The 24,743-nt window shown below is 37.4% G+C and overlaps 2 protein-coding genes across 2 annotated transcripts in view; both read left to right on the forward strand.

Moving 5' to 3' along the window:
- The window catches only part of LOC105365481 (Down syndrome cell adhesion molecule-like protein Dscam2), a 168,852-nt gene that overhangs the window by 123,530 nt on the left and 20,579 nt on the right, over positions 1–24,743 (forward strand). The window contains exons 6-12 of the mRNA XM_011503657.1: positions 5,756–6,084; positions 9,964–10,213; positions 14,974–15,118; positions 16,137–16,399; positions 16,577–16,738; positions 20,906–21,226; positions 24,355–24,660. Coding sequence (XP_011501959.1) covers positions 5,756–6,084; positions 9,964–10,213; positions 14,974–15,118; positions 16,137–16,399; positions 16,577–16,738; positions 20,906–21,226; positions 24,355–24,660 — 1,776 coding nt within the window. The remainder of the gene's footprint in view (positions 1–5,755; positions 6,085–9,963; positions 10,214–14,973; positions 15,119–16,136; positions 16,400–16,576; positions 16,739–20,905; positions 21,227–24,354; positions 24,661–24,743) is intronic.
- On the forward strand, positions 18,207–18,992 carry LOC105365480 (Down syndrome cell adhesion molecule-like protein Dscam2). Its single transcript, XM_011503656.1, has one exon. It carries the CDS (start codon positions 18,307–18,309, stop codon positions 18,841–18,843), a length of 537 nt encoding a protein of 178 aa, XP_011501958.1. The 5' UTR covers positions 18,207–18,306; the 3' UTR covers positions 18,844–18,992.

The raw sequence follows: 24,743 nt of genomic DNA on the forward strand, positions 1-24,743 counted from the left end.
AAGGCGACATTGTGTGCTTCAGAAAGGAGGAGAGCCGAAAGTGAGTGGGCGTGCGTGCGCGCGCGACACAGAGAGAGAGACGAGAATAAATAGGAAAGCCGAAAGAGGGGCGAGAAGGCGCCCCGGGGCTTGTCGTATGATTCTCGACTGCTGGCGCTGCCGTGCGAAGACAAAAAGCAGTTAACCGAAGGTATGGTTTCGCCTTCATCCACCTCCTCGTGGAAAAAAGCAAGAAGTACACACGCGCGGGAACTTCGAAAAAGCCTGCGGTGCTGGAAGAAAATGATAACGTTATGAAAACAACGGCACACTGATCGAGGTACCAAAGCTCACAGATTGCGTTGGTGTAACGTGTACTCGAGCCACTCCAAGGGGCTGCTGCTATTGTTAATTAAGGCATCGGTTCATATAAAAAGTCAATGGAGATTCTATAATGGCAGTGGGCAGCAAAACGACTTTTTTTTTAGATATTTCTAAAGCACGCGAGGTTAAACCATCCCACGAAATTGGAAAGTCGGGGCTTGTTATACACAAGACACTCACTTTAACTCATGAAGATGAAGATAATTACATGCGTTCGATCGACCCACCCACGTACATACATACATAAACATATTCATATGTGTGTGTGTGTGTATATATATATATATATGTATACTCAAGTTCTGCTTCTCGAGTTTTTATTATCGAATACATAATAGATTCGATTAATCGTCGCCTCATCGTTTAAATTTTAAGGTATTTTATATATATTTATATATTTTTTCTCCAATTCCACTAGTAAAAATACAATATTTTACATGCCTGAATATTTTCATCTCTTTTTTGCATTATGAAATAGTCTAAATACGACTTACAAATCTTAATTACATCAGTAAACCTGTCTAATTTATTATGCATTAATGATATAATTAATTTATAATCGTTTATTTCAATAATAAGTTGAATAGAAAATTGGATGACGAAAATAATTTACTATGACTAAAATTACAGCGCTGAATCTGAATTAAATCGTGTAAAGTAACAGTCTTGTCAAATTTCTAAATTTCTACTAATAAATGGTACTTTGCTTATTACATTGGAATGAGTATCGCAACAAATATTTTACCTTCTATTTTCAATTTTAAAATCTTACATTCAACGATTCGAAATTCGATAATTTACTTCGGCTTTAAGCTAACTTTTTAGATATTTGAAATCTTAAATATTTAATGAACATCGCATCAAATAACTTTTAATATTCTATGAAATTTATTTGAAAATGATTTTCCGAATAAGCCTTTAAAACACTATGAAAATCTAAAATTTCTATAATTCTTTTGTTTTTGTTATTGTCCTTTCTTTTAACATAAGAAGCTTTAATAAATTAGTAATTTGAGGAAAATATTTAACATGTAAATTTCCATAAACATGAATTTATTTCTTTGTAATATAGCTTTAAAATGTTAATTAATTCGCTTCGTTGCACAAAGTGAGTGAAAAGAATTTTTTTTTAAATTGCTGTTGTTATTATTACTCGTTACTAGAGTAAGAAATAATAAGGACAATGGTGGTTCATTTCAGACGCTCTGATTAATAATTTGAAAACAGCATTTATGAAAAATAAAAACGAGAAGGCATTTAAACGAATTTCCGATTATACACGCTAAGACATAATATCTTGCAGTGATTACCGTGAAATTGGAAGAAAGGCAGGGAAACCCTAACGAAATTAAAAACTTAATGTCGAACGCTCGCATAAAGACTCGACAATTAAGCTTCAGCGTAAATAAAGGCGACAGGGCTAGGCATACGGCAGGAGTCACGGTGCCAGACTGCTCCTGAAAGCCGTTATTTAAGACTTTATTTACACTCTTAATTACGCGTAATTGTGACAAACCGTTTTTCCTCCCCTCGCTCAATCGACCTTTCATGCGCTGCTAAGCGCAAATATAACGCTAAAATGAAAACTCGCTGTGCTCTCCCCCATTTTCCAGATGAACCCGTGTATAGAAGAAGCTACGCGGTACAAGGAGACGTAAAATAAGCCAAGACGAAGATGAAAAAAATAATGAGAACGGGTGATACCAATTTGGAAATAGGGAGAGCCAAAAATAATTGATTCGATGAAGAATAGCAACTGTGCGTTTAACTATAGTGGCGGAGAGAAAAGAAATCGTCTGGTGAATCAATGGAGTCAGCTTTACAGGCGACAATATTCGTCGACAAGCGCGTGCTTATTCATATAATCGATAATTTTAATAGGCACGATGTCGCGACGATCGATTCAACTCCATTTACGAGCAATTTGAATGTCTGTGTGACGTAAAGTCGAGAGAACGGGAACTGATGCAAGGAACGCGTAGCATTTTATTTCTGTGTAAAAAAATCTGCAGTCACTTTTACTTTATATTACTTCTCAAGACTGTGCAGAAGCCAAGATTTTGTCGACGATCGTGTCTCCATCTTTCTCTCAATCTCTCTCTCTCTCTCTCTCTCTCTCTCTCTCTCTTTCTCTCTCTCTTTCAACGACACTCTCAACAACGATCATGAATTTTGGTTTTCAATATCTCAGTAAGCACTTTATGATCCATATCAGGCATATAAAAATTAACGTCGAGCTACTATTTCAAATTATTTTTAAAAACTGAAACTCGCCTTTTATGTTTCTCGGTTGCACGCTTCGGACAATCTTCCTATGATGTTTACGATTTTTACGTAACACGAACTAAACTTATTTATCAAAAACTTGTTAATAAATTATAAAATAATTAAATTATTGAATTCATGATAAATCTTGTGGATTTAGATATGATGATGAATTTCTTTTATAAACACATAAAGTTATAGAAATTCAATAAATGTGCTTGTAAACTACGATCTCGATATCCACGAATATTATTTCATCATCCATTATGCAATCCTCAGTGGGAAAATTAATCATCTTTAGACAAAAAAAATATTAGGCTACGAAGCAAATTGTAAGAGGAAAATTCTTAAATCTTTTCTTCGTAAAAAAAAAAAAATTGGGAGCGTAAAAGCAGTATCTTTTATAATGACAAGAATACATTTAAGCCCATTTTTATTTTTGCAAATCTCTCGTCAGAAGCGTGTGCAACGACGTGTCATTTTCATCTCCTCAAAGTGCTAGGCACCGTCAGGCCGATAATGAATATAAGGATCGAGTCCTTAATATCTACGATGATTATAAGAAAACCAATGCACTGATATAATGTCTGACATTCTTGAGAAGAAAATTAAGCTATAAAGTACCCTGAATTTAAATAAAAATAGTCCTAGCATAGTCGTATCAAAATTTTCCGCCCACAATAGGATAATTTTATTCCATAAGGGTTTTATTAAAAACTTGTCGCTTGTCATTAAAAAAAAAATAATATTGAAATTACTATGAAATAGAAATCAATAATGCGAATCAATTTTATATAATTTCCAATTCCAATTTCAGTTTCATTTATATATTAGGTATTATCAATCAGAGATTCTAATATGTTTGGCATTTCACATAAGTGCGCATGTTCAGGCATATACAAAATGGTTATGACTTTCGTTTAAAAATTTGGCTTACAAAGTCGTTTTCTTATAAAATAGGATGTCGCTGTTTACGCGATATTTTCTGCTGAAGCGATTCCAATTTCGTGGATTTAATAAATTTATCGATTAGATGTATTTATTACATCTAATATATTTAATTAGTTCCACGTGCAATTTATCGGTATAAAGAATGTTAAAGAATGTTCAATGCATAAATTCAATTATTTAATTTCTCGTATTCATATATTAAAATTGTAGTGATGTTGTGAGAGTTCGTATACAAATTTTGCATTTTTAATTAACGTTAACGCTCAATAAACAAGAATTTATTATGATAAATGCAAAAAATTTGAAATTGTATTCTGTATTTATAAAATAATTTCCATCGAGCATTTATAATTATAATATATGAATTATCATTTTATATTTCATTCCCATTAATAATTAATAACCTTCGCTATACAAACAAAAAAACACTTTAATTTAAATAATTATTGTAAATAATATTATTTTAGTAATTACAGAATATATTTCAATTACATTTGAAAATTGCATATAAAGATTAATTTTAACTCTTAATGAATGATAATAATACCATAATTATTAATATGTACTATATATATATATATATATATATTTCTTTTTGTTGTTGTATAAAGCTAAAAAAAAACATGCGCAATTATTAAAATTTAGTTCTATTAAATGCTTTCTTTATTCTTAGTTTTTATTGGATTATTCTTTTCTTTTTTATTCAGCCAACATCTTATTAGCTTTAAACTCTCGATGGGATTATATTTTCAGATATATTTACCACATTTACAAAGAGAACATCAACCATGACGAAATCCAGATTCAAATATTTAAATGGGACGCGGCGGGACGATTTAGTGGTTTAAAATAATAAAACTTACGAACTATAATTTAGTGTAATAGAACTAGCTTTTTATGTAATTATTTTTGAAGCAAAATATTAAAAAAAAAAAAGTATAATAATGCAGTATTTCATTATTTAAAAACAAATACTCTATAATATTATTCGGTAATAAGAAAAAATACAAAAACAAGCATTTTAAATACACAATGAGTGCCTATGAAAATATGATTTATATAATCTACCTTTTAAATATAATTAAAATCTATATGAATGTGTTATTTATGTTTTTTTTATTTTTTTTTTTTTTGTATTTAGCTACTTTAATAAAAATTTAAAAAATCTAGAAAATAACTTGGAATGTAAAGTGATAATATTTTTTTAAAAAATTTAGAAAGTAACTTTCTGTGTTGAATGATAATATTTTTTTTTTAATTATAAATTTTGTTTTTATAAATATTTCAGTATAAATTAAACAATATTTTTAATATCGGGTTCTATTGGGTATAAAAGCTACAAATAAGAGTAATAATTTTATTTTATAAAATAACAAAATGTAATTTCTTCGTTATTAAATTATTGTTAACAATTAAGAATAAAATACTATAATATTACGGGCTTCCAATTCTTTTGATATTCGAGCTAGAAAGATAAGATTTAAAATGCATTGCAATTAGCTATGGGATTGTCATTTATATAAATTATGCAAGAAATCTAATTATGAAATACTTAATCATTTGTATATTTTAAAATTGGTCGTTAGACGACATAGTGAAAAAGTGATGAGAGCATAAGTAAATTCTAATCCATTTAAGTCATGAACATTTAAGTTAATAAAAAAATTAAATTCAATTCAATACAATTTTTCCGAATTATTCGAACATTCTATTAAACATAAAATATATTTTTAACATACATATATATATATATATATATAAAGGTTATTAGATGACGTTAGGCTTCATTTTCTATAAATACCTCATTAGTAATAATCCAGATATCATAAATAATGAAGGGAACAAGGAAGAAAAGTTTGCTTCGAAGATTGAAATTCAGACGTAAGGTGAGCAAGATATCTAAATGGCTCAACATTGCATTGTAATTATAGATTAATCGAGTAGGACGTAAAATCAACGTAGAATCAACGTAGAAAGCCCAACAGCGACGGCCCGCTGCACGTGTACAATGTGACGCCGTTAATCGTGAAAGCTCTCGGGGGAGTTTGAGACGGGCCGGCTCGGCCAGGCAAAACGAAAGCAAATGGACGATGGTCATAGAATGATCTGGCCTTGGTCCAAAGCGTGGAATAGGCGGCGCGCAATAGACTAGCCAAGGTCCTTTTTTTGTCGGCAGAGCACCGGAATCCAGTGCCGCCGCGCTTCAACGAGCACATGAACCCGGCGCCAGTAAAGACCGGCGAGACGATCGTCCTCTCGTGCATCTCCCAGGGCATCCCGCCGCCCATGTATCTCTGGTTCCGGGAGTCGGCGAGCACGGGCCCGGAGATGGTCGGCAACTCGGAGCGCGTCCACGCGCGCTCGGGAGTCCTCGTTGTCCAGCAAGCGAGGCTCGAGGACGCCGGCCGCTACGTCTGCCACGCGAACAATACCGCGGGCTCCGAGAGGGTCGAGCTCGAGGTCTCCATTATCAGTGGACTGACGATTCGCGTCGCACCACAGCAGGTAAGACTCATTATATTGATATTTAATATCTATTAACGAATTGCTGACTCTCGCAGGTGAGAACACCTTTGAGATAAAACTTAAAAGAAGCTTGGGATTTTCGTTTTTTAAATATTTGTAGGGTATTGAGCGCAGGCTATTTAAATTTTGTATTTCGATAAATTGCAGTATAAAGCGGTCGAGAGTTGTTTGAAGAATTTTTAAATGTTCGTTTGCTTTGAATTATATTCCAATCTTTCGCGATAGCACTTTGAAGAACATCGGAGTCTGTCGGAACTTTGCAATCGTTAATTCAGAAAAAGTAGCATACGAAGAAAATACGTTGGCATGTTGGGGCAAGAAAAAAAAAATTTGTAATTTTACAACGATAGCTTGATGAACTCGTGTGTGTGTGTGTGTGTGTGTGTGTGTGTGTGTGTGTGTGTGCGCGCGCGCGCGCGCGCCTAAAGTAATGCAACAATCGTTAGAATTTAATGGAATAGAAGGTAAGTCGACGAGGGTGACGAAGCCCCGAGCCTTTTTATTCGCTTCTTTCATGTTTTTCAACACCTAGTGATTCCGCGTTGGCAGCATTGACGTCGCATTTAAAATGTCCTTTAGCAGTCAGTCGAGGCGACGCTTTCGGATTTCGTCCGTTCGCCCTGTCCCGCGTCGTCGTTTCAACGTGCGGCTAAATGCGGCTAAAGGAAAGTGCTCGCTCGGGCCTGAAACGCAAAGAGAAACAAAGAGAGAATGTAGACGCGGCCCAACCATACGACAGCTTTGCCTCTTTCTCTATCCAGCATTTGCCTTGATTTCATTCGGAAAATCACTAAAGGATGCCAACGTCATTACGAAACTGCAGCCCTTTTCTTCACGCGTAACGTGCACGCATTCGGCTGGATTGTAAGCTAAATGCAGCATGTGAAATGCGAACGTGACGTGCCATCTGTTAGATATATATATATATATATATATATATATATATATACATGTATATAGAGTGATAGAGAGTGATTTGTGAGGAGGGGGGGGGAGAGGAGGGAGACGTCGTGTATCCGTACGCATGTATCCTGGAAAGAGGGTACAGAAAATTCTGATTTAACACGGGCGCACGTATCACCGAATGACTGAGAACCGAGAGACGATTGCATCAGACCCGTCGGACATGAAAGTCTACAGCCATGGGATCGGTAATTACTATGGTTAAAAATTAATCAGATTCGAGTGTCGTAGGGGTTGAAAAAATGCGGGTAGATAGGTAGACAGCCAGTTACGGAATGAGATGGGCATGCTTTTGCAGAAATCCGACCGTTTGGCAATCAGCGTAATGTAACCATTCGATGATAATGATAATGATGTTGCTGTTACTCACGCTGCAGCCGCAATCGTATTCATATACGAATCTATAGTACGATAAGGTTAAGGATCGCCGCTCATGCCTTGCCTCTATAAACCCACACATGATTACATATTGAATAAAAAACTATGCAGAACAGTGTCTGCTCTTCATATGATTATTGGCTGGCTGGTCGATTTCTAACTATGGTATAAAAAAATCTAACCGCGTAGGTAATACACAAACGGTGATGAATATCGTTAGAAAGTAGGGAGGAACGGTTGAATGGGAATGCGAGGAGAAGGATGCGTGAAGGCATTAATGAACGATGAGTGCAGCATAGGCCTTGATTGAATGGAAATTTGAAACACGAGAAAGCGCGTGTGCGAGTAGTAATTAGGATATTTCATTAATAAACGTATTATCTTGAAACCTAATAACAACAAAAATTCGCAAAATTGATTTTAATGCAATATATATGTTTAATTGGCTTGCGAAAGCATTCGGACCAAAATCAATAATAACCTCGTTGAAATATTCGGAATTTAATATGATCATAATACAGCGGTAAAAGTCTTTCCGATTCACCATAGTCGAGTCTCGATTTTGTTCTCTCACTCTCACTCTCTCTCTCTCTCTCTCTCTCTCTCTCTCTCTCTCTCTATTTATTTCAGTTATACGACACTATTACATCTTTATGGCATTACGCACGCAAATGCACACTTACACCTCACATGGCAGTACCATCGTTCAATGAAAATACTTGAAACCATAAATATCCAATATCATAAAAAAGCTTAAGACAGAGATAAAAAAATTAAAAAAAAATAAATACACAAACAAACGTACTACAAGTTTAATGAGATATTATACTGCTCAGGAAGTAAATGGGAAATCATTACGAGATTTAGAGAGCTTTAACCGAATCTTAACATAATAAACTATAATCGATTGTCGTACATAATCGATGGCTCCTTTGCTCCTTTTTCTCAGATGGTTGGTAACATTGAGTAATGGAATACCCACCAAGATGCTACAATACCATTATTGAAATTCTAGTGGTAGGAAAGCTTTCGGTGACTTACGCGACATGAGAATATCCTTGGTAAATGTATATCTATAATACGCATAATACGTACATGGCAGATATTTTCGATACATCATATCCTCAATGGAATGAAATGCTCAGAGTGAGAACGTATATCGAGGAAAGAAAGAGGGTAAGCTGTAATCCTCGTATACAGTCGACGGGTAAACTTATTGAATATCCCTTTTTCACCTCCCTGACGCTACTCACATTCTAAAACCACATTATGTGCTTTTGAATGATTATGCCGGTATTATGCATCTATAGTAAAATGACGATAAAAGTATTGATAATTTACAAATGCACCTTTGCATTATATGCGTATTATCATTTAATTTATTTGATATTGATATATTTAATTTGATATTGAAAAAAATTATTATTAGGACGAATTAAATTTTAGCCACCGTTGGCCCTGCTACTTTAAAATTAGTAACTAAGAATAATGAAATACAATTAAGTGTAATTCAATTTCAATTCCATTATTTAATAAATCAATAATAAATCAGATCATGCTGAATGTATTTAAAGACATTTAATTAAAATTTTAGATACTTTTAGATACTACAATCGATTACAAATACGCCATTCTACAGTACTATCAGTATATTAATTATTTATCTACTATAGCACCGCAGATGACGATATATTAATATTATTAAATAACATAATTATTAAACATTATGGAAGAAATGAAATTTGAAATAAATGTGACTGCCAATAAATGCACGGTATCGTCGACTCGCTTTCTTTATCTATACACCGTATAAGGAACTTTCACTCGCTAACAGTTTCACTTGTTATCTCATAAATGAAATACCTGGAAAATTCAGTATTACTTTGAAAATTCAGTTCCATGGCTCATGGAATCCAACGCATTGCGGAAACTTTTTTCAATGATTTAAGTGTAATTAATCTCGTTTTATGATCGTAAATAAAAAATTGCTTCTTATATAAAACGGTGCATATTTTTTCCGATTTGATTTAGATAAGTGCTAAAACGCTTTAACCTTTCCCTTCATTCGCAGACTATTATGGTTAATTTTGCCCTTTAATGCTCAATGATTACACGAATGAGACGTGCCGTTCACGCGTATGGTTAAAGCCGATCGTAACCATAAAAATCAATGTAAACTTATCCCGCACACGCTATGCTGATATTTATCATCCTTAAACGCTGGTTACGTTCTACAGAAAAAATAAAAATAGTTGACGAATTACCGTGCTTTACATATCTCTGCGTTAAGCGCTGTTGCGTTCAACCAACATTTCCCATTAACCAATCACTTTTGTCAATTTTTTTCAAATTCTCTAACGACTGCGCCGAATAACAATCAACGAAGAATATCACGCAATCATATATTCCATCTCCGGTATAAGCGACACTAGACTATTAAATAATTACATAGGCTAAGATACGGGCAAACACGATCTCGCAGTAAGGCCAACTTTGATTGGATGATTATAATTGCAGGTGACGGTGGACCTTGGGAAAGACGCAGAGTTCCAATGCTCGGTACAGGGACAGCCGATGCCGACCGTATCCTGGGCGAAGGACACCTTGCCCATTCGCGAGGGTGCCTCAGGACGGACGAAGATTCTCGGTAACGGAGGCACGACCCTCCACGTGGCTTCGATAACGCGCGACGATAAGGGAATGTACCAGTGCTTCGCCAAAAACGACAACGAAATGGTTCAGGCTACCGCGGAACTTCGCCTTGGGGGTAAGTCGTGATGCTGGATTATACAGCCTCGACTTGGCTGGCAGGATTTTTCCAATTTTTAAATCAAGCACGAAAAGTCCGAAACAATGAGGTCCGGATGTCGCTAAATGTCGTAATAAATCTTTGATTAATTCATATTCGTATCGAGTGACTGAGCTACATATATGAGTAAATTGGTATATTATCGTAAATTCAAAAAGCCTCGAATGTCCTCTGGTTCAATAAATAATAATTGCGCAATAATTATGCAATGTAAGCGAAATTATAATTTACGATTATAATAAATAAATTTTTTTTAAAATGTATATATATATATATATATATATATATATATATATATATATTATCTACTCTAGTAATATAGTTTATTAAGGTTGATAAAGTAAAATGACTTTCTTTGCTTTCATTTAAGCCATCGCTAATATTTTCTAATTACAAACATCGACGAGGCATCAAATTCTAATTAAATAAATTACTATTCTTTCACAAATAGTTTATTTAATAGCATTATTTTGCAACATTATTTGCAATTACCATGTTTAATTATAATTATTGGCCTCTTTAATTAATAGATTGTACTATTCGTATAGCGGAACACTAGTTTAATGATACCATTAGGATCAGGACTTAATATGATTACGTGCCACTATTATTATACAAATAATAAATCATTATTGTTCTGTTTGTTGATTTTTATAATAACGATATAATATTCATATATCTATGACAGAATATGACAGATTTTGAATACATCGCGCAATGATATTTTGACGCGAGCTCGATCAATATGACCGCTATTAATTTGCGACTAATAGAAACTCCACCCCCGCACATTCTCATGAATTATACTCGACTTTATCGATACGCGTAGCTATATCGATTGTTGTGCAATTACGTAATAATCTCGTTTCCAAGTTAACAATCTATTCTAGTTAAGATTTACATATTTATTAGCTGCTTAAAATATTTTGACTAGCTTTATAAGCTTTGCCAGCAGATCTCTAATTATGCGATTTTTAATAATAATCGAGATTTATGCAACCAATTAAATATTCAGATTTAATATGATAAAAGAAAAATAAAAAACACATGATTGTATTGTTTATGGGCTGTACGTGAACTAATTTTATGATAAATATTATCGATAATTAGTTGCGTCCAGCACATTGGGATTGTTGGGACGAATTGAACATTTCTAGAGCTTCAAAAATTATTATAAAACTAAAATTAAACACGAGTACTACTAGGTCGATAATCAATATACATAATTTGAGATTTCGCGGATTCTCAGCCTCCACTCGGCACGCAATTATGTATTCCGTAAAGAATCCGAGCATTGGACAATCCAATCACACGTACACAGCATGATTAAACCATTAATTATCTCAGACTTATTCTCTTATTAATAATTCCCCGATTACAAAAGAACGATATACGTTTGTGGCACAAAACCCGCGTTCGATCAATCCGTAATAACCAATAACGCCAGCACATTCCTCATCAAGTTTCGCACGAAGCGCGCATTACCGCTCGATAATATAACGGCCCAGTTTTCCTCTGAGCGCGCAAAACAAAAAGGAATTATCGAGAAAAAACTCTCGCCTCCCGTCCGAACAATAGAGCCACGCCGGCGCGCATAAATCCACGCGTACGAACAATCGTGACGGCGGCGGCCACGGCGATGAGAGCGAAAAGAAGGGGGTGAGGGGGTGGGGGGTGGGGGCTGGGGGGGGGGGCTGGGGGCTGGGGGGGGCGATTGGCGTAATTCATATCGACAGGCGATAATGGTGGGCTCGGGCGTGGCTCCTGGGCCTGGAGGTTCGTGTGCGCGCGCTCGCGGCCTGATTTACACCGGACTCAAATTAGCCACTGCGGTTTATTGTCGGCCGTATAATTTGGGGTTAATTCAGTGGGCCATGGAGGGGTGAGTTCGGGCGTCAAACCGCGATCGATTGTTCGTGGTGCACTGCCTATATGCAGAGAAAGGGGTGTGCACGGGTCTTGTCATGCAAATATTATTATCAAGCCCATAATATTAGATGAGGCGAATCCTCAGCGGAAAACAACTGCGCATTGCCTCTTCGACTCTTACAGTGTCTTCGCGAAGTCGAAGCGGAACTACGAACTGATACAAGATGCTTGCTCCAGCACTTTTGACGAAACGGGGAATGCTCGTCCGTGAAATCGGCAACACGCGCGCGCGCGCGTGTGTGTGTGCAACGCTTTGGATACACAAATAAGCCCGGCTATTGCTTAGGTGCTCGCAAGCTTAGGAAAGTTGCGCGTGATAATTCAGAGGCCGACGTTAAAAGGTCCCGTGCTGTTCCTCTCTTATTTATTTAACTTGAAACAATAAATCTCTCAAATATCGCCGTTTACTTGGATTAATGGTTTTGATAGTAATTAACCAAACTATTTTTCATCTTTGAGATATTGGATTTTTACCATTATAACTATATGTCCAAAACAAACGTGCAACACATTTTCTTGAATAATTTATTAATATTGACGGTATTTGCTTGTTGTTGTTGTTATTATTATTATTGTTGTTATTATTATTATAAAAGATGAATAAATAAATAAGACATACGTTTGAATGTAAAGAGAGTTTCGTGTTAGAGAGTAAAATAAATGATAATTGATTGGATAATACGATGTGACGATTTTAGGCCGATAATGAGATATATTTTCGTTATATTAAATAAATAACTGAAGCATTTTTAATTTTAATTCTTGCAAATTCGATCAAATGGAGATATTATAAATTTTTAAACTAGCAAATATATTATGAATCATTTTATCCTTTACTAAAAATACATATTGTTGGTTACATTGTTAGTCGCATGAAAATATGGTAGATAAATATTATAGGTAAACAAAATCTTATTTCATTTGGGTTATATAAATTTTGCAAAATTAAAGTATGATCGTGCAGGCTTTGGATTTAAGGTTTTAATGCCATTATTGAACGTATCTATAAGGCTTTCTTTGCATAATTAATCAGTGAAATAAATTTTCATAAGAAAATTCAACATGTAAAAGCAATATTTTCTTACGTTATTTTCTTATTCTATTCACTGTTTAATGTTTGTTTCTTCCTGTTTACCGTTTACCTATATTATTTATACTTTATATTTGCAAATTTAAATATCTAATTAAAAAAGACGTTCTTGAAAGACATTGAAAAATAAAGTTTCTTAATTATAAAGAGAGTCGCGTTATAACAAATTTATTTTACAAGATTTATAGTCAATTTGCTTGCTTTTCCGGCAATTTTTTTTTTCTTTTTTTTTCTTTTTTTTTTTTTTAAGTAGACAAATATTATTAGATGAAAGTTCATTAAATGAATCTTTGAAATTTATATACTGTAAATATGTTTAACTACGTTGAAACAACAATAATATAATTAATAAATTTACATTAAAAAAAAAAGGGGGGGGGGAATTAATTAATTTTACAATATTTGTTGTTGTGCTTAAAAAAAAAACTAATTGTACGCGTAAATATATTTGTATTATGCGGTATTATCAATGTTGAAAAATTCATCGTTTATATTATCTATAATGTTTTGGTATTTTTTTAATTGAATTTATATAAATATAGAAAAATAATTATGTATTCGTATCATATATGCATAGATTATTTAATATATTTAATATTTCAATTATGTCATTAGATCATTCAATTATTCATTATTTAATATTTCAAATGTGTCATTACATGTAAGATGGTCATTATTTTTAAAATTTTAACAGCAGAAGAGTTAATGTGACTATTTGGCATTATGGAACACCTATAATACTGATGTTATAAAAATCTTCCCTTAAAGATAAAAATTAAGTAAATGAAATGATTAATAATTGCTCTCGTAGTTTCATTATAATGTTGGTGAAATTTAATTTTAATATTTAAATTTGCCATTCACTGATTTGAAAGCATTAACAATTAATTCCGAGATATTCTGCCAATAGTTTACATCTGCCACTCTAACTCAAGCTACTCCTACTACAATTATTTATTTCCGTATGAGTAAGTTTAGAGAAATATAGCCGTGAAGTAGAATATTATTGCATGTCTTCTCTATCTCACGCTGTGCGCTCGTGAAAAATAACAATATGCTTACTCGCTGGTAAACAATATGGAAATAATTGATTATTAAAAATGACGGTTATTGATATTATTGCATTATGTAAACAATATGGAAATAATTGATTATTAAAAATGACGGTTATTCTAATGTGACACAATGCAGTAAGATATTATGGATTACTGACGACACGATATATTAACACTATTAACGTTCGAGTTTACGACTTCGCTTGGGCGAACTTTTTATAAGCGGAAGTAACCGAAGCTAATGAGCAGTTTTAATCGACAATTTTGCCAGTGAGCTTACATAAAATGTTATCCTAATATTTAAATTTTTAATGTTTGTATAATAAGCAGCCATGTAATGTAAAATTACAATTTTTACGGACAAATTTTTCGTAATCTCATGCCGGCCATCCAAAACTGCATTCAAAAAACGTAAAGGAAGCGTCTCCTTATTAACATCGAGCGTTGAAAAAAGCGTCGCGTACATCCGGCGATAAATATATTGGAAACGTAAATAAACTGAAAATTTGGTGCTTTTTTTCGTATTTTTGGGGATACGAGGTCCCACATTATGGATTATTAATGATTTCGTAATCGTAAGGGCAGACTTAAGCCCGTACATGGAGGGGCGGAGCAGCCGTTATATGTTTCATTTACGTATTCAGATGCGACGCCTCAACTAGTTTACAAGTTCATCGAGCAGACGATACAGCCGGGACCCTCGGTATCCCTCAAGTGCATCGCCACGGGTAATCCAACGCCGCACTTCACCTGGACCCTCGATGGCTTCCCCCTTCCGCAGAACGACAGGTAGGTTTTACGCGCGCCACTGCTTCCTCTACGTCTTTACGTAGAGGAGACATCTGCACGGTAAGCGACTCGCGACCCCTTTGGCATCCTCTGGACGAAAGCCATGGGTGGCATTTGCTCAGGGACGTTGGAAGCAACAGCCAACGTTTGAGTAACGGCAGCCGCCCAGCAATTCTTCATTGACCATTTCGCATTACGTAACATCGAGTAACGCGCTTATAATGTAACAGCTTTGTAACAATTTCGCGTACTTGATTCATCAAGTATCAAGTAAAAATCATTCTCCTCTCGTAGAATTGAAGAAGAAGGAAAGCAGCGATAAACTTAGAGATTGAAAAATCGAAAATGTATAATTTGTGCAAAAGAGCCTGGATTGCGCTGCAACTTGAATAATAAGAAAAACTTAAGACTTATTAATATTTACTAGAGGCATTGTGAAAATACAGCACTGAAAGATTATACAAAATTGAGCGTTGTCCACAAAAAATTCGACAAATTTGAATTTAATCCAATTAAATTATCGATTATAGTGGTCTTTGTATCGTTATCACGTAATTAATTATCACTTTGCGACTGAATATCGATACAACTGAGAAACGAGGTCTGCAAAATTCTTAAATTATGCTCTCGAATAAAAATGCATTGTTAATATAATAAGTATAATTACAATCTGGGACGTGATTTCAAATAAACGACATTACGCTTTCCTTCCATTAGATTTCTCCATTCAATATTAAAAACATCAGCAATTGATAATAAAGTTGCGAATAGACGAAATAATTCGTTAGAATCTCTTCCCCCTCACCCCCCCTCCACACACACACACACTATCCCACTAAAGTCATCGTAATAATCACAAGATCTGGCATGGACGGATAACCATCAAATAATCAAATTCCTACCCCCCGATGTTCCTGACAATATCCCACCTAAATGAGTCACGGTAGCTCTCTTCGTCCTCGAGAAGAACCTCGCGCATACGATAAACACGATACGAAATAATTACTGCCCGTACCAGGTTCATGATCGGTCAGTACGTGACGGTACACGGCGACGTCATCTCGCACGTGAACATCAGCGCGGTACGCGTGGAGGACGGCGGCGAGTATCGATGTGCAGCGGTTAACCGGGTGGCCAAGGTCCATCACGGGGGAAGACTCAACATCTACGGGCCGCCCCATGTCCGACCAATGGGCAATTACGCGGCCGTAGCCGGGGAGACGACCGTCATCAAGTGCCCGGCTGCCGGCTTCCCCATCGGCGCCATCGTCTGGGAGAAGGGTAAGTTGGCCATTGAGTCGTTCTTCCTGCTCAACAAACCTTAGGTGGCCGCTAAAGCACGGACCTGACCCAAGGACGTGTATTGGTCCCCCGTACCTGCCTATCTGAGAAAGATCCCCGAATCCCAATCCCGAATACGCTGACCCGACGATAATATAACGTCCCCATATTATCCAGACGGCCAGGTTCTGCCGACAAGCCGTAGGCAGGAGGTATCGAGCAACGGGACCCTCACGCTCCACAGGGTCGACAGCAATACCGACAAGGGCGCCTACACGTGCACGGCCAAGAGCCAGCAGGGCAGGTTCGACTCGCAAACGGTGCACATCGAAGTGAAAGGTAAGCCCTGGTGAACGGACCTCGAGCACTAATGCAATGCGCGCGCGACGTCTCGGTCGAGAGAGAACGGGAATCGTCGTCCGTGTGAGCCTTTCTTGCAGGTGGAGCCACGGCCGATGGGACGTCCACTGGAAAGATTTGGATATCACGTGATGATTGACCATGGCCTTGATATTCCGAATATGGAACCTTGCTTCTTTTATTCTCCTTGATTTTACTTTATTTATTAGCCCAGTAGTCCGATCCTCGTTATCCTTTCGCAGCGCCCGACTGTGCACAATTGCGGCCTGAGGCCGAAACCAGCTGGCTTCGAGATGGTTTATAAATTACATTGCTAATGGTGGATGGGAAGGGGCGGAGAAGTGATTTTACGAGGGACAAATGGCGCCTACACAGTTTGTGTCGAGGCTGATTTTGTTTAATGGAGTTGAACTGTCGCTGGATCGCGGACGAATATATCGCGAGTATAAAAACGATTATAAAATCAATGCCTTAATAATAATCATAATTGCGGGAAGGAAGATGCAATTGGAAATGACGGAATCATATTAAGCTGCAAATTATTTCTGAAAAGTTTGATTAAATTATCGATTGTACCCATTATTACTATGCGTAAATGAAGTTTGTTCGTAACTTGTTCGTACTATTCGTTTCGCTCGTACTTTTAATCACTTTGTCATTAATAAGAAGGACCAAGAAGAAATCGGCGGTCTAAAAAATTAGGTTTAAAAGAAAGAAAAAGAAAAACGAAAAAAATTTTAATCCTCCTTATGAAATTGTTGGAAGCACTTTAAACGCTAAAGTATTGCACTTAACTTGATAGATGCAAAGTGATGGTGGCAAATTTAAGCCGCCAATCGCGTTTACTTTGTCAAAAGTTTTTTCACCTAAACATCTCATTATTACTATTACGATTTTTCATAAAAATAAAATTTTAATTTCAATAGTAAACGTTCTTTTAATAATTCATTTACAATTATAAAAACAACAAAATAAATAAAAATCATTTCCCATGTTACTCAAGCCTATTGCCTCTCTAACACACTCTCTCTCTCTCTCTCTCTCTCTTGCTTTTACGAGCAAATTGATAAACAGAATATATGGAAAAATCGTGTTTTAGAAATCTCACGTAAAATCCTACGACGACAAAAGTTAAAAATTATAGTTTATTATTCATTTAGTCATTTATTCATTCATTCATTATTTATTTACCATATAAATTTATTTATGATTGTTTATAAATGAAATAGAGCCCAGTAAGCAGTTTTCCGAGGTATTTCATTTTCATATATTTTCAACGGTCTACTTGCAAGAAAAATAGAAAAATGTATAGGAGAAAGTTTTCCGATAAAACGAACGAATGAGAGAAACTTAAAATAAATAAAGGCGTAAGGTTAGGTATGTATAGTTAGGTAAATTCAAAAAAAAAGAAAAAAAAAAAAAAAAAAAAAAAAGGAAAAAAACTTATAGGGGAGCCAGCCTTGGTTCTTGGTCGTCGATACACGACCAAATGGCAATGAAAAAGCACAGTGGTGGCGCTGAGCGAAAGGAAGAAATGATCTCGCGCAATGAGTGCACGGGATCATGTTGTGTTGACGGTGAATTTTCCAGTGCCCCCCAGAATCGAGTCCTTTAGCTTCCCGGAGAACATCCAGGCGGGCGCACGGGTCCACGTAACGTGCGTCGTGAGCGAGGGCGACCCGCCAGTGAGGATCGTCTGGCTGAAGGACGGCCGGCCCCTGAGCTCCTACCGCGAGCTGGACGCCGCCACGAACCAGATTGGCGAGTTCGATCTCGCCCTGAGGATAACCAGCGCTTCGCCCGCGCACAACGGCAACTACACCTGCTTGGCGAGCAACGACGCCGCTAAGGCATCGCGCACCGCTCGGTTGCTCGTTCACGGTACGCACACCACGCGACGTCCTCCTCGTCTCCGGGACTCTTACGCGTCGTCTGCTAGGTGGCGCTCGCGCTCCACGTTATCACTCGCCACGTTCATTCTTCCGATTATTAGCCGAGCACTCGGGCCTTATCATTGCGGACAACTTGACAGCTCCTTATTATACATAATAGTGCACAGTCGAGTTTGGCTCTTTCTTATATAAGCTACACGGATGTTACGTTGAAAGTTGCCAATTAAACGGACGTCCTCGTCCCATTCGTTAAAAGCATCAACCGGGATAAGCTTTTAAAAATTCTGTCTAAAATTGCCCGAATATGTTATTGATTATCGTGTTATTGTTGTATTGAAGTATAAGCCCATAGTAGTATATACTATTTATAGTTTGTATACTATGTGCACTATGCACATATAACATAATGAAAATCAACTTTCAACTGAGAAGTCTCGCCTGAGAAGGAGGCGTGACTTTACAAGATATTAAAAAGATTTTCAAATCAATCAGACACTTAGATGAAAAGTTACGCTACGAAAAGGTAAAATTTAATATTTAAAAACAAAAGAACAAAAAAAAAAAAGGAAAGAAAAAAGTGATGCCATACAAAGCCAAAAAAATGCACGAACTTTCAGCGCTTCTAAAATTTATAATTTCCGGAATTTTGATAGAAGCTTTTCGAAATTGAACGGGTAAAGTATCCACCTCGCGGAAAGTGCGACAAAAAAAATCGATATTATGACCGACTAATCTCATTACCATTGTATAAAATATGCGGATTTAAATATGATTATTAAAGAACTAACTATTGTGAATGGAATTGGAAGTAGAGTGTACGAATAATATCGCTAACGAACCAATTGAATGAATAATAAATTGATTAATTATAATTAGAGTATATTTATAAAAATATTTCGTATTCATAATTCTATCGTCGAATCCACTCTTTGGCATAATTCATTCACATATATCCGAATGCGGAATATAAAATTATATTCCGTGAAATTATTCTAAAGGTCCGGTTAAATATTTCGCCTTTCGCGCGAGCGCCACTTGATGAAAAATAAAAGGCAAAAATTGTTTAATGACTAAAGCCAATGAAAATCATGTTCACTTTGGTAAATTTATGAGTGAGAGTAGAGTTACGTAGGTTAGTATTTACGTTATAAAGAGTCACCGCGCAGAAAAGGACGACAATATTTCGAGAAATAAATTGTTGAAAAACGTGAATATTAGGAGGCAAGCTAACGAATATAATAAAGAAGAAAAAAAAGATAATAACCGCCAAAGGGCAAAACACAGAAATGAAAAGTCGCTGGCTTTGTTGAAGTGCAATAAGCCTGCAAAAGTGATTTTTCATTTTTTATTATTTCCCCTAGTGCCGTTCCTTCTGTTCACGTCACGTGTTGTGCCGACAACGAGAACCAAATGTAAACACAACGTCGCGCTTGAATCTCTCCATTCCCTTCCCAGACACACACGCACACACAAGCATACACACCACTCTAACTATTTGTGCCTTCCTCCTACTTGCGTACATCATCGTTTCGAATTACTTGGGCGGCGGTGTTTCACTCGTGTTTCCACTGGTCGGAGGCTTCCTACCAATCGACAATCGATTACGATAGCAAGCGGCTTTTTCCAAAAATGTGCGATCTCGTTTCACTCCTTCTCGATACTCCCCCCCCCCATCCCCCTCCCCCTCCCCCCGCTCATTCCGCTAACGTTCAACATTACCTGCCGTCGCCGCCCGCCTCCTTCTTAATAATCCGAGCGCGTGGCACGGCGGGCAAACATTATCACATGGACTCTCGTCAACCCCTATATTATTAATGCTATCATAACATAAATCTTTTTCTACACTAGACAGGCCACTGCAACATCGTACGAGCCACATCCACACTTATAAACATCGACCGACACACAACTGCACACGTGAGGAGCGTTCATCTTATGGCCGAAAATTTCGCATTTCTTAAAATTTCTCCACAGCTTGGTGACGCGTGCGCGCGCTCAGCAAAAAACCTTCTACAACCCGTCGAGGAAGGTGGTTTGTTGATGAGTATTGTGTATGTGAGGATGGTGGAGGGAGGTAGGGAGGGGGGAGGGGCCAAAGACGGAAAGAAGTATAGTGGACTCTTTGCTGCGCGCGCGCGCCGCTCGGGCACATCGAGCTTTGCCTACCCAAGGTTTTCTCGGTTTCTACGAAGGTTTTCACGCATCCAAGAATCCCCTAAAAAGTGCGTCTCGTTTTGCTTTCATTGTGACGCAGTGCCACCCCAGATAGCGCCCTTTACCTTTAACAAGGATTTGTCGGAGGGCGTGCGCGCCCAGGTGACCTGCGTGATCGAGAAGGGCGACGCACCCTTCGTCATCGGCTGGTCGAAGGACGGCGAGCCGATAGATAGCCTCGGGCCCTACGGCCGCTACGGCGGGGCCCAGCACATGCCCGGCCTCAGGGTCACCAGCATCGACGCGCATTCCAGCACGATCGTCATCGAGAGGGTGGCGGTCAATCACACGGGCAACTACACGTGCCACGCTCGCAACTCCGTCGCCGAGGTCTTGCACACGGCGGAGCTCGTCGTGCGCGGTAAACGGCCCGCGGCTTCCTCGCGAACCCCGAGCCTCAGCATCCCTCGCTCTCGCACTTTTTTTATCTTGCACTCGCACTTGCAGCGCTTACGAGCAGCAGCACCTAACGCCATTTTCACTGCTCTACTCAACTTTCACTCTCTGTGCGCGCGTGTACGGCTGTGTCTCGATGAAACTATCAATGTCACCAGGTCGGTACACACAGCTCCTGACATTACTTTCCCTTTGTTTGCTAATTCCTACATGGACTGGAGCAAATATTTTTTCGTGTACAGGACTATGCTTAATAGCCTGCTATCAGCATTTTTTTTTTTTTTTTTTTTTTTTTTTTTCATTTCCTCGTGAGATCGCCCCATGTATATTAATAGCGCGCAGTACGCCGCTCGGTCGCTTATTTAAAAACCTGCCCAACTCATTCCTTTTCGTTGGTTAAAGAATGGTTTCTTTTTCCATTGGATATTATATTGGCTGTCGGTGGCTCGATAAGACAGTTAGTCGCGCGAGTAAATGATAAAATCGTTGATTGACAAGACGCGATTTGATAATGCAGAGAGATAAAGTAACGAAAATAGCTGAGAATTATCGATCGTCGTTACGTCGATGTCCGCGTTCGCCGGTTATGCTTGAATTGTACAATATTTGTTCTCTATCCCGATAAATGAGGATAAGCGCACGTTGGGACTGGCTTGATGAACTAACTGGTCGAGTAGAGCAAGACAGCTGATCCAGCTGGTCGAAGTTCGAGAACGCAAGTAGCCACGAAGCAGCCGAAAGATCGGTCTCACCAAGTACTGCCCTGAGCAGCCACCGACAGGTTAATCGACAGATTAATCGACAGGTTAATCGACAGGTAGGGTGTACGGATATTCGCGTACCAAAACCAACGGCCAATGATGGCTTCGTTCGCACTCATTAAAAACGTGCGTGCATGCGTGCGGGCATGTGCGTGTACGCGCGTGTGTGATATGCCTAATTTATTAAAGGTACCGTCTCGCTACCTCTATTTCACACCAACAAAGCTATCAACATAATGCACCTCGATATCTGCAATCTTATTCTCTCTCTCCCTCTGCTCCGCTCTACTCTGCTCCGCTCTCCTCTGCTCCGCTCTCCTCTGCTCTGCTCTGCTCTGCTCTGCTCTGCTCTTTCGCACATGTGGCCAAAGAGGCGTGCACATGCACACGCGGACCCGCCCCACATACGCGCACACATTCGCTCTCTGTACTATGCACAAGCACTCTTTCTCCACCATCATTACCGGCTAAGAAAACAATTCGCCGATGCGCTATAGCTATGATTATGTGTGTGCGTCGCCTGCACTTGCAAAGCTTATACTTACAAAACCGACATATATTCGTGCATGTGTTACATTTTGTTGAAATTATTTTTAAAATGCAAATTGTTTTTCTCGCGATGGAATTGGGTTATCCCGAAGCATTGGTCGAATAATCGAGTTATACTTTTAATGCTTAAGTTCTCTCGTGCATACGTTTTATTAATATTGGAACCCCCGCTTATTGCTCATTAATTATTTATCGATAAAAATTAATTAAATCATTATCGCTGAAAAGTTTCAACTAATATCTTGTTTTTTTGTTTTTTTGTTTTTTTTTTGTTTTGATTTTTTTTTTGTGTTTTTTCTTACCCGTTAAATAAATTGCCTTTCAGCCATTAAATTTGCTTAATATAAATATTCAAAGACTAATTGCAATCATTAATTTAATAAATTCTTAGCTCTATAAAAAGAAACTTTATTAATTATAATTAATGCTACTTTAGGGCACCAAAAATTTAAATCTAATTTCAATAAATCCCGTATCATTTCTTCAAAGTTTTTCGTGCAATTAGTTCTTTAATCGGACTTTGAAATAGAACATAGGAATTCAAGGCTTATTATATTTAAATTCCTATAAAATATTAAATTAAATTTAGTCCATGTATTAAGACAAGTGTCCCGTGTCATTAAATAAAATTATTATTAATAAATATCTTTCATATCATACATTTATTCATTATAAATAAGATGAAAATCATTGACTTTCGGGTCAAACGAATTAAATATCCCAGGATAAATTTATTACTTATTACATCAGTCGGCTAATTTCTTTCAATACTCCTGATTAATATAAATCATGCGCAATGCAATCATCTAATGCCATCGTCGGCCGGTAATAATTGGTGAGAACATGACAAAAACTTTTAAATGCACATTATTTCACTGGCACATACACTTTTCTTTTCACGTATTTTCTTCACACAGATCTATAAAAATGCAATCAATAATTTTTTTTTTCTCGCACAATCACAGTGCACAATATCACTGGGTAAAAAAATGTCTGCACAGCACTGATTTATATGTAACATCAACTTGTTAAACTTCTTTTTCTCACTTTATAATTTATAGCTCGAGTTTAATTTATGTTTCTAAAATTTTCTTTCGCCTTACAGTACACGTTTCGTGGAATGTTTACAGTGGAAACGTCTAGGCAAATCGACAGCCAAATGTTGGAGTAACGCTCGTTGAAAAAAAAAAAAAAAAAAAAAAAAAACTTTCTATAACGATAACAATGATAAATTGTAGCGTGAAATTGAATTGAATCTAACGCTCATTTAAGATATTTAAACAGTCATCTTTTGTTCCTTTTTCTTTTTCTTTTGCACGGTCATTGCATACATTCGCTATAAAAAAAAAAAATATGCGTACAGTTTTACATGTCGAGTAACAAACTATTGAGATATTATGACTTTTATACTGTAAGCAAAAAATTGCAATTCTCCGATAAACTGTTGTTTATTAAAATTGATAAATGACAAGTTTAACGTTCAACTTTATTGGCTCGATATGCTTGGGAGAGAAGGGCCGTTTGAGCGATTGGAACGAGTAGCTAATTGGCATAAATTCAAAATCCCTATGTGCCTGTAATGGATGGGCGATGAATTTCACGCGCTCAATTATTACGAGGAACATTGTTAAAGGACTCGAGTAAAACAGCTGTCGCAAACGCGCTTTATACGTCCTGGCCTAGCTAGACGTATCCACTGATCCGAGCACATCCACGACAACGACAAGCACTCAGCAATTATCGCTGAGTCTCTGCTTCTCTGTCTCGGGCCCCGTTCCCGCAGTGCCCCCACGATGGTTAACCGAGCCCCAGGACGTCCACGCACCCGAGGGCATGTCGCGTCTAAGCCTCCACTGCCACGCGGACGGCTTCCCACCACCGAGTGTCACCTGGCGCAAAGCCAGCGGCAACAAGCCCGGCGACTACAAGGACATCGCCGGCCACGAGCACAGCCACGACCCCAAAATACACTCGAACGGCTCCCTCGTATTCGCCCGGGTGCAGGAGGACCACGAGGGCTTCTACCTCTGCGAGGCGGTAAACGGCATTGGCGCTGGACTCAGCAAAGTCGTCTACCTTACCGTTAACGGTACGTGTGAATAATTCTTTCCACTTTAATCATCCGCGCGCTCTCCGAGCATGCATAATTGGGCTTAGGATTGATATTTCCAA

This window comes from Ceratosolen solmsi, unplaced genomic scaffold (assembly GCF_000503995.2).
Source record: "Ceratosolen solmsi marchali unplaced genomic scaffold, CerSol_1.0 scaffold8, whole genome shotgun sequence".
Lineage (NCBI taxonomy): Eukaryota > Metazoa > Arthropoda > Insecta > Hymenoptera > Agaonidae > Ceratosolen > Ceratosolen solmsi.

Bases quoted from the DNA above. Each gene is read 5' to 3' on its own strand.
- LOC105365480 (XM_011503656.1), top strand. From the start codon at position 18,307: ATGAGTGCACGGGATCATGTTGTGTTGACGGTGAATTTTCCAGTGCCC.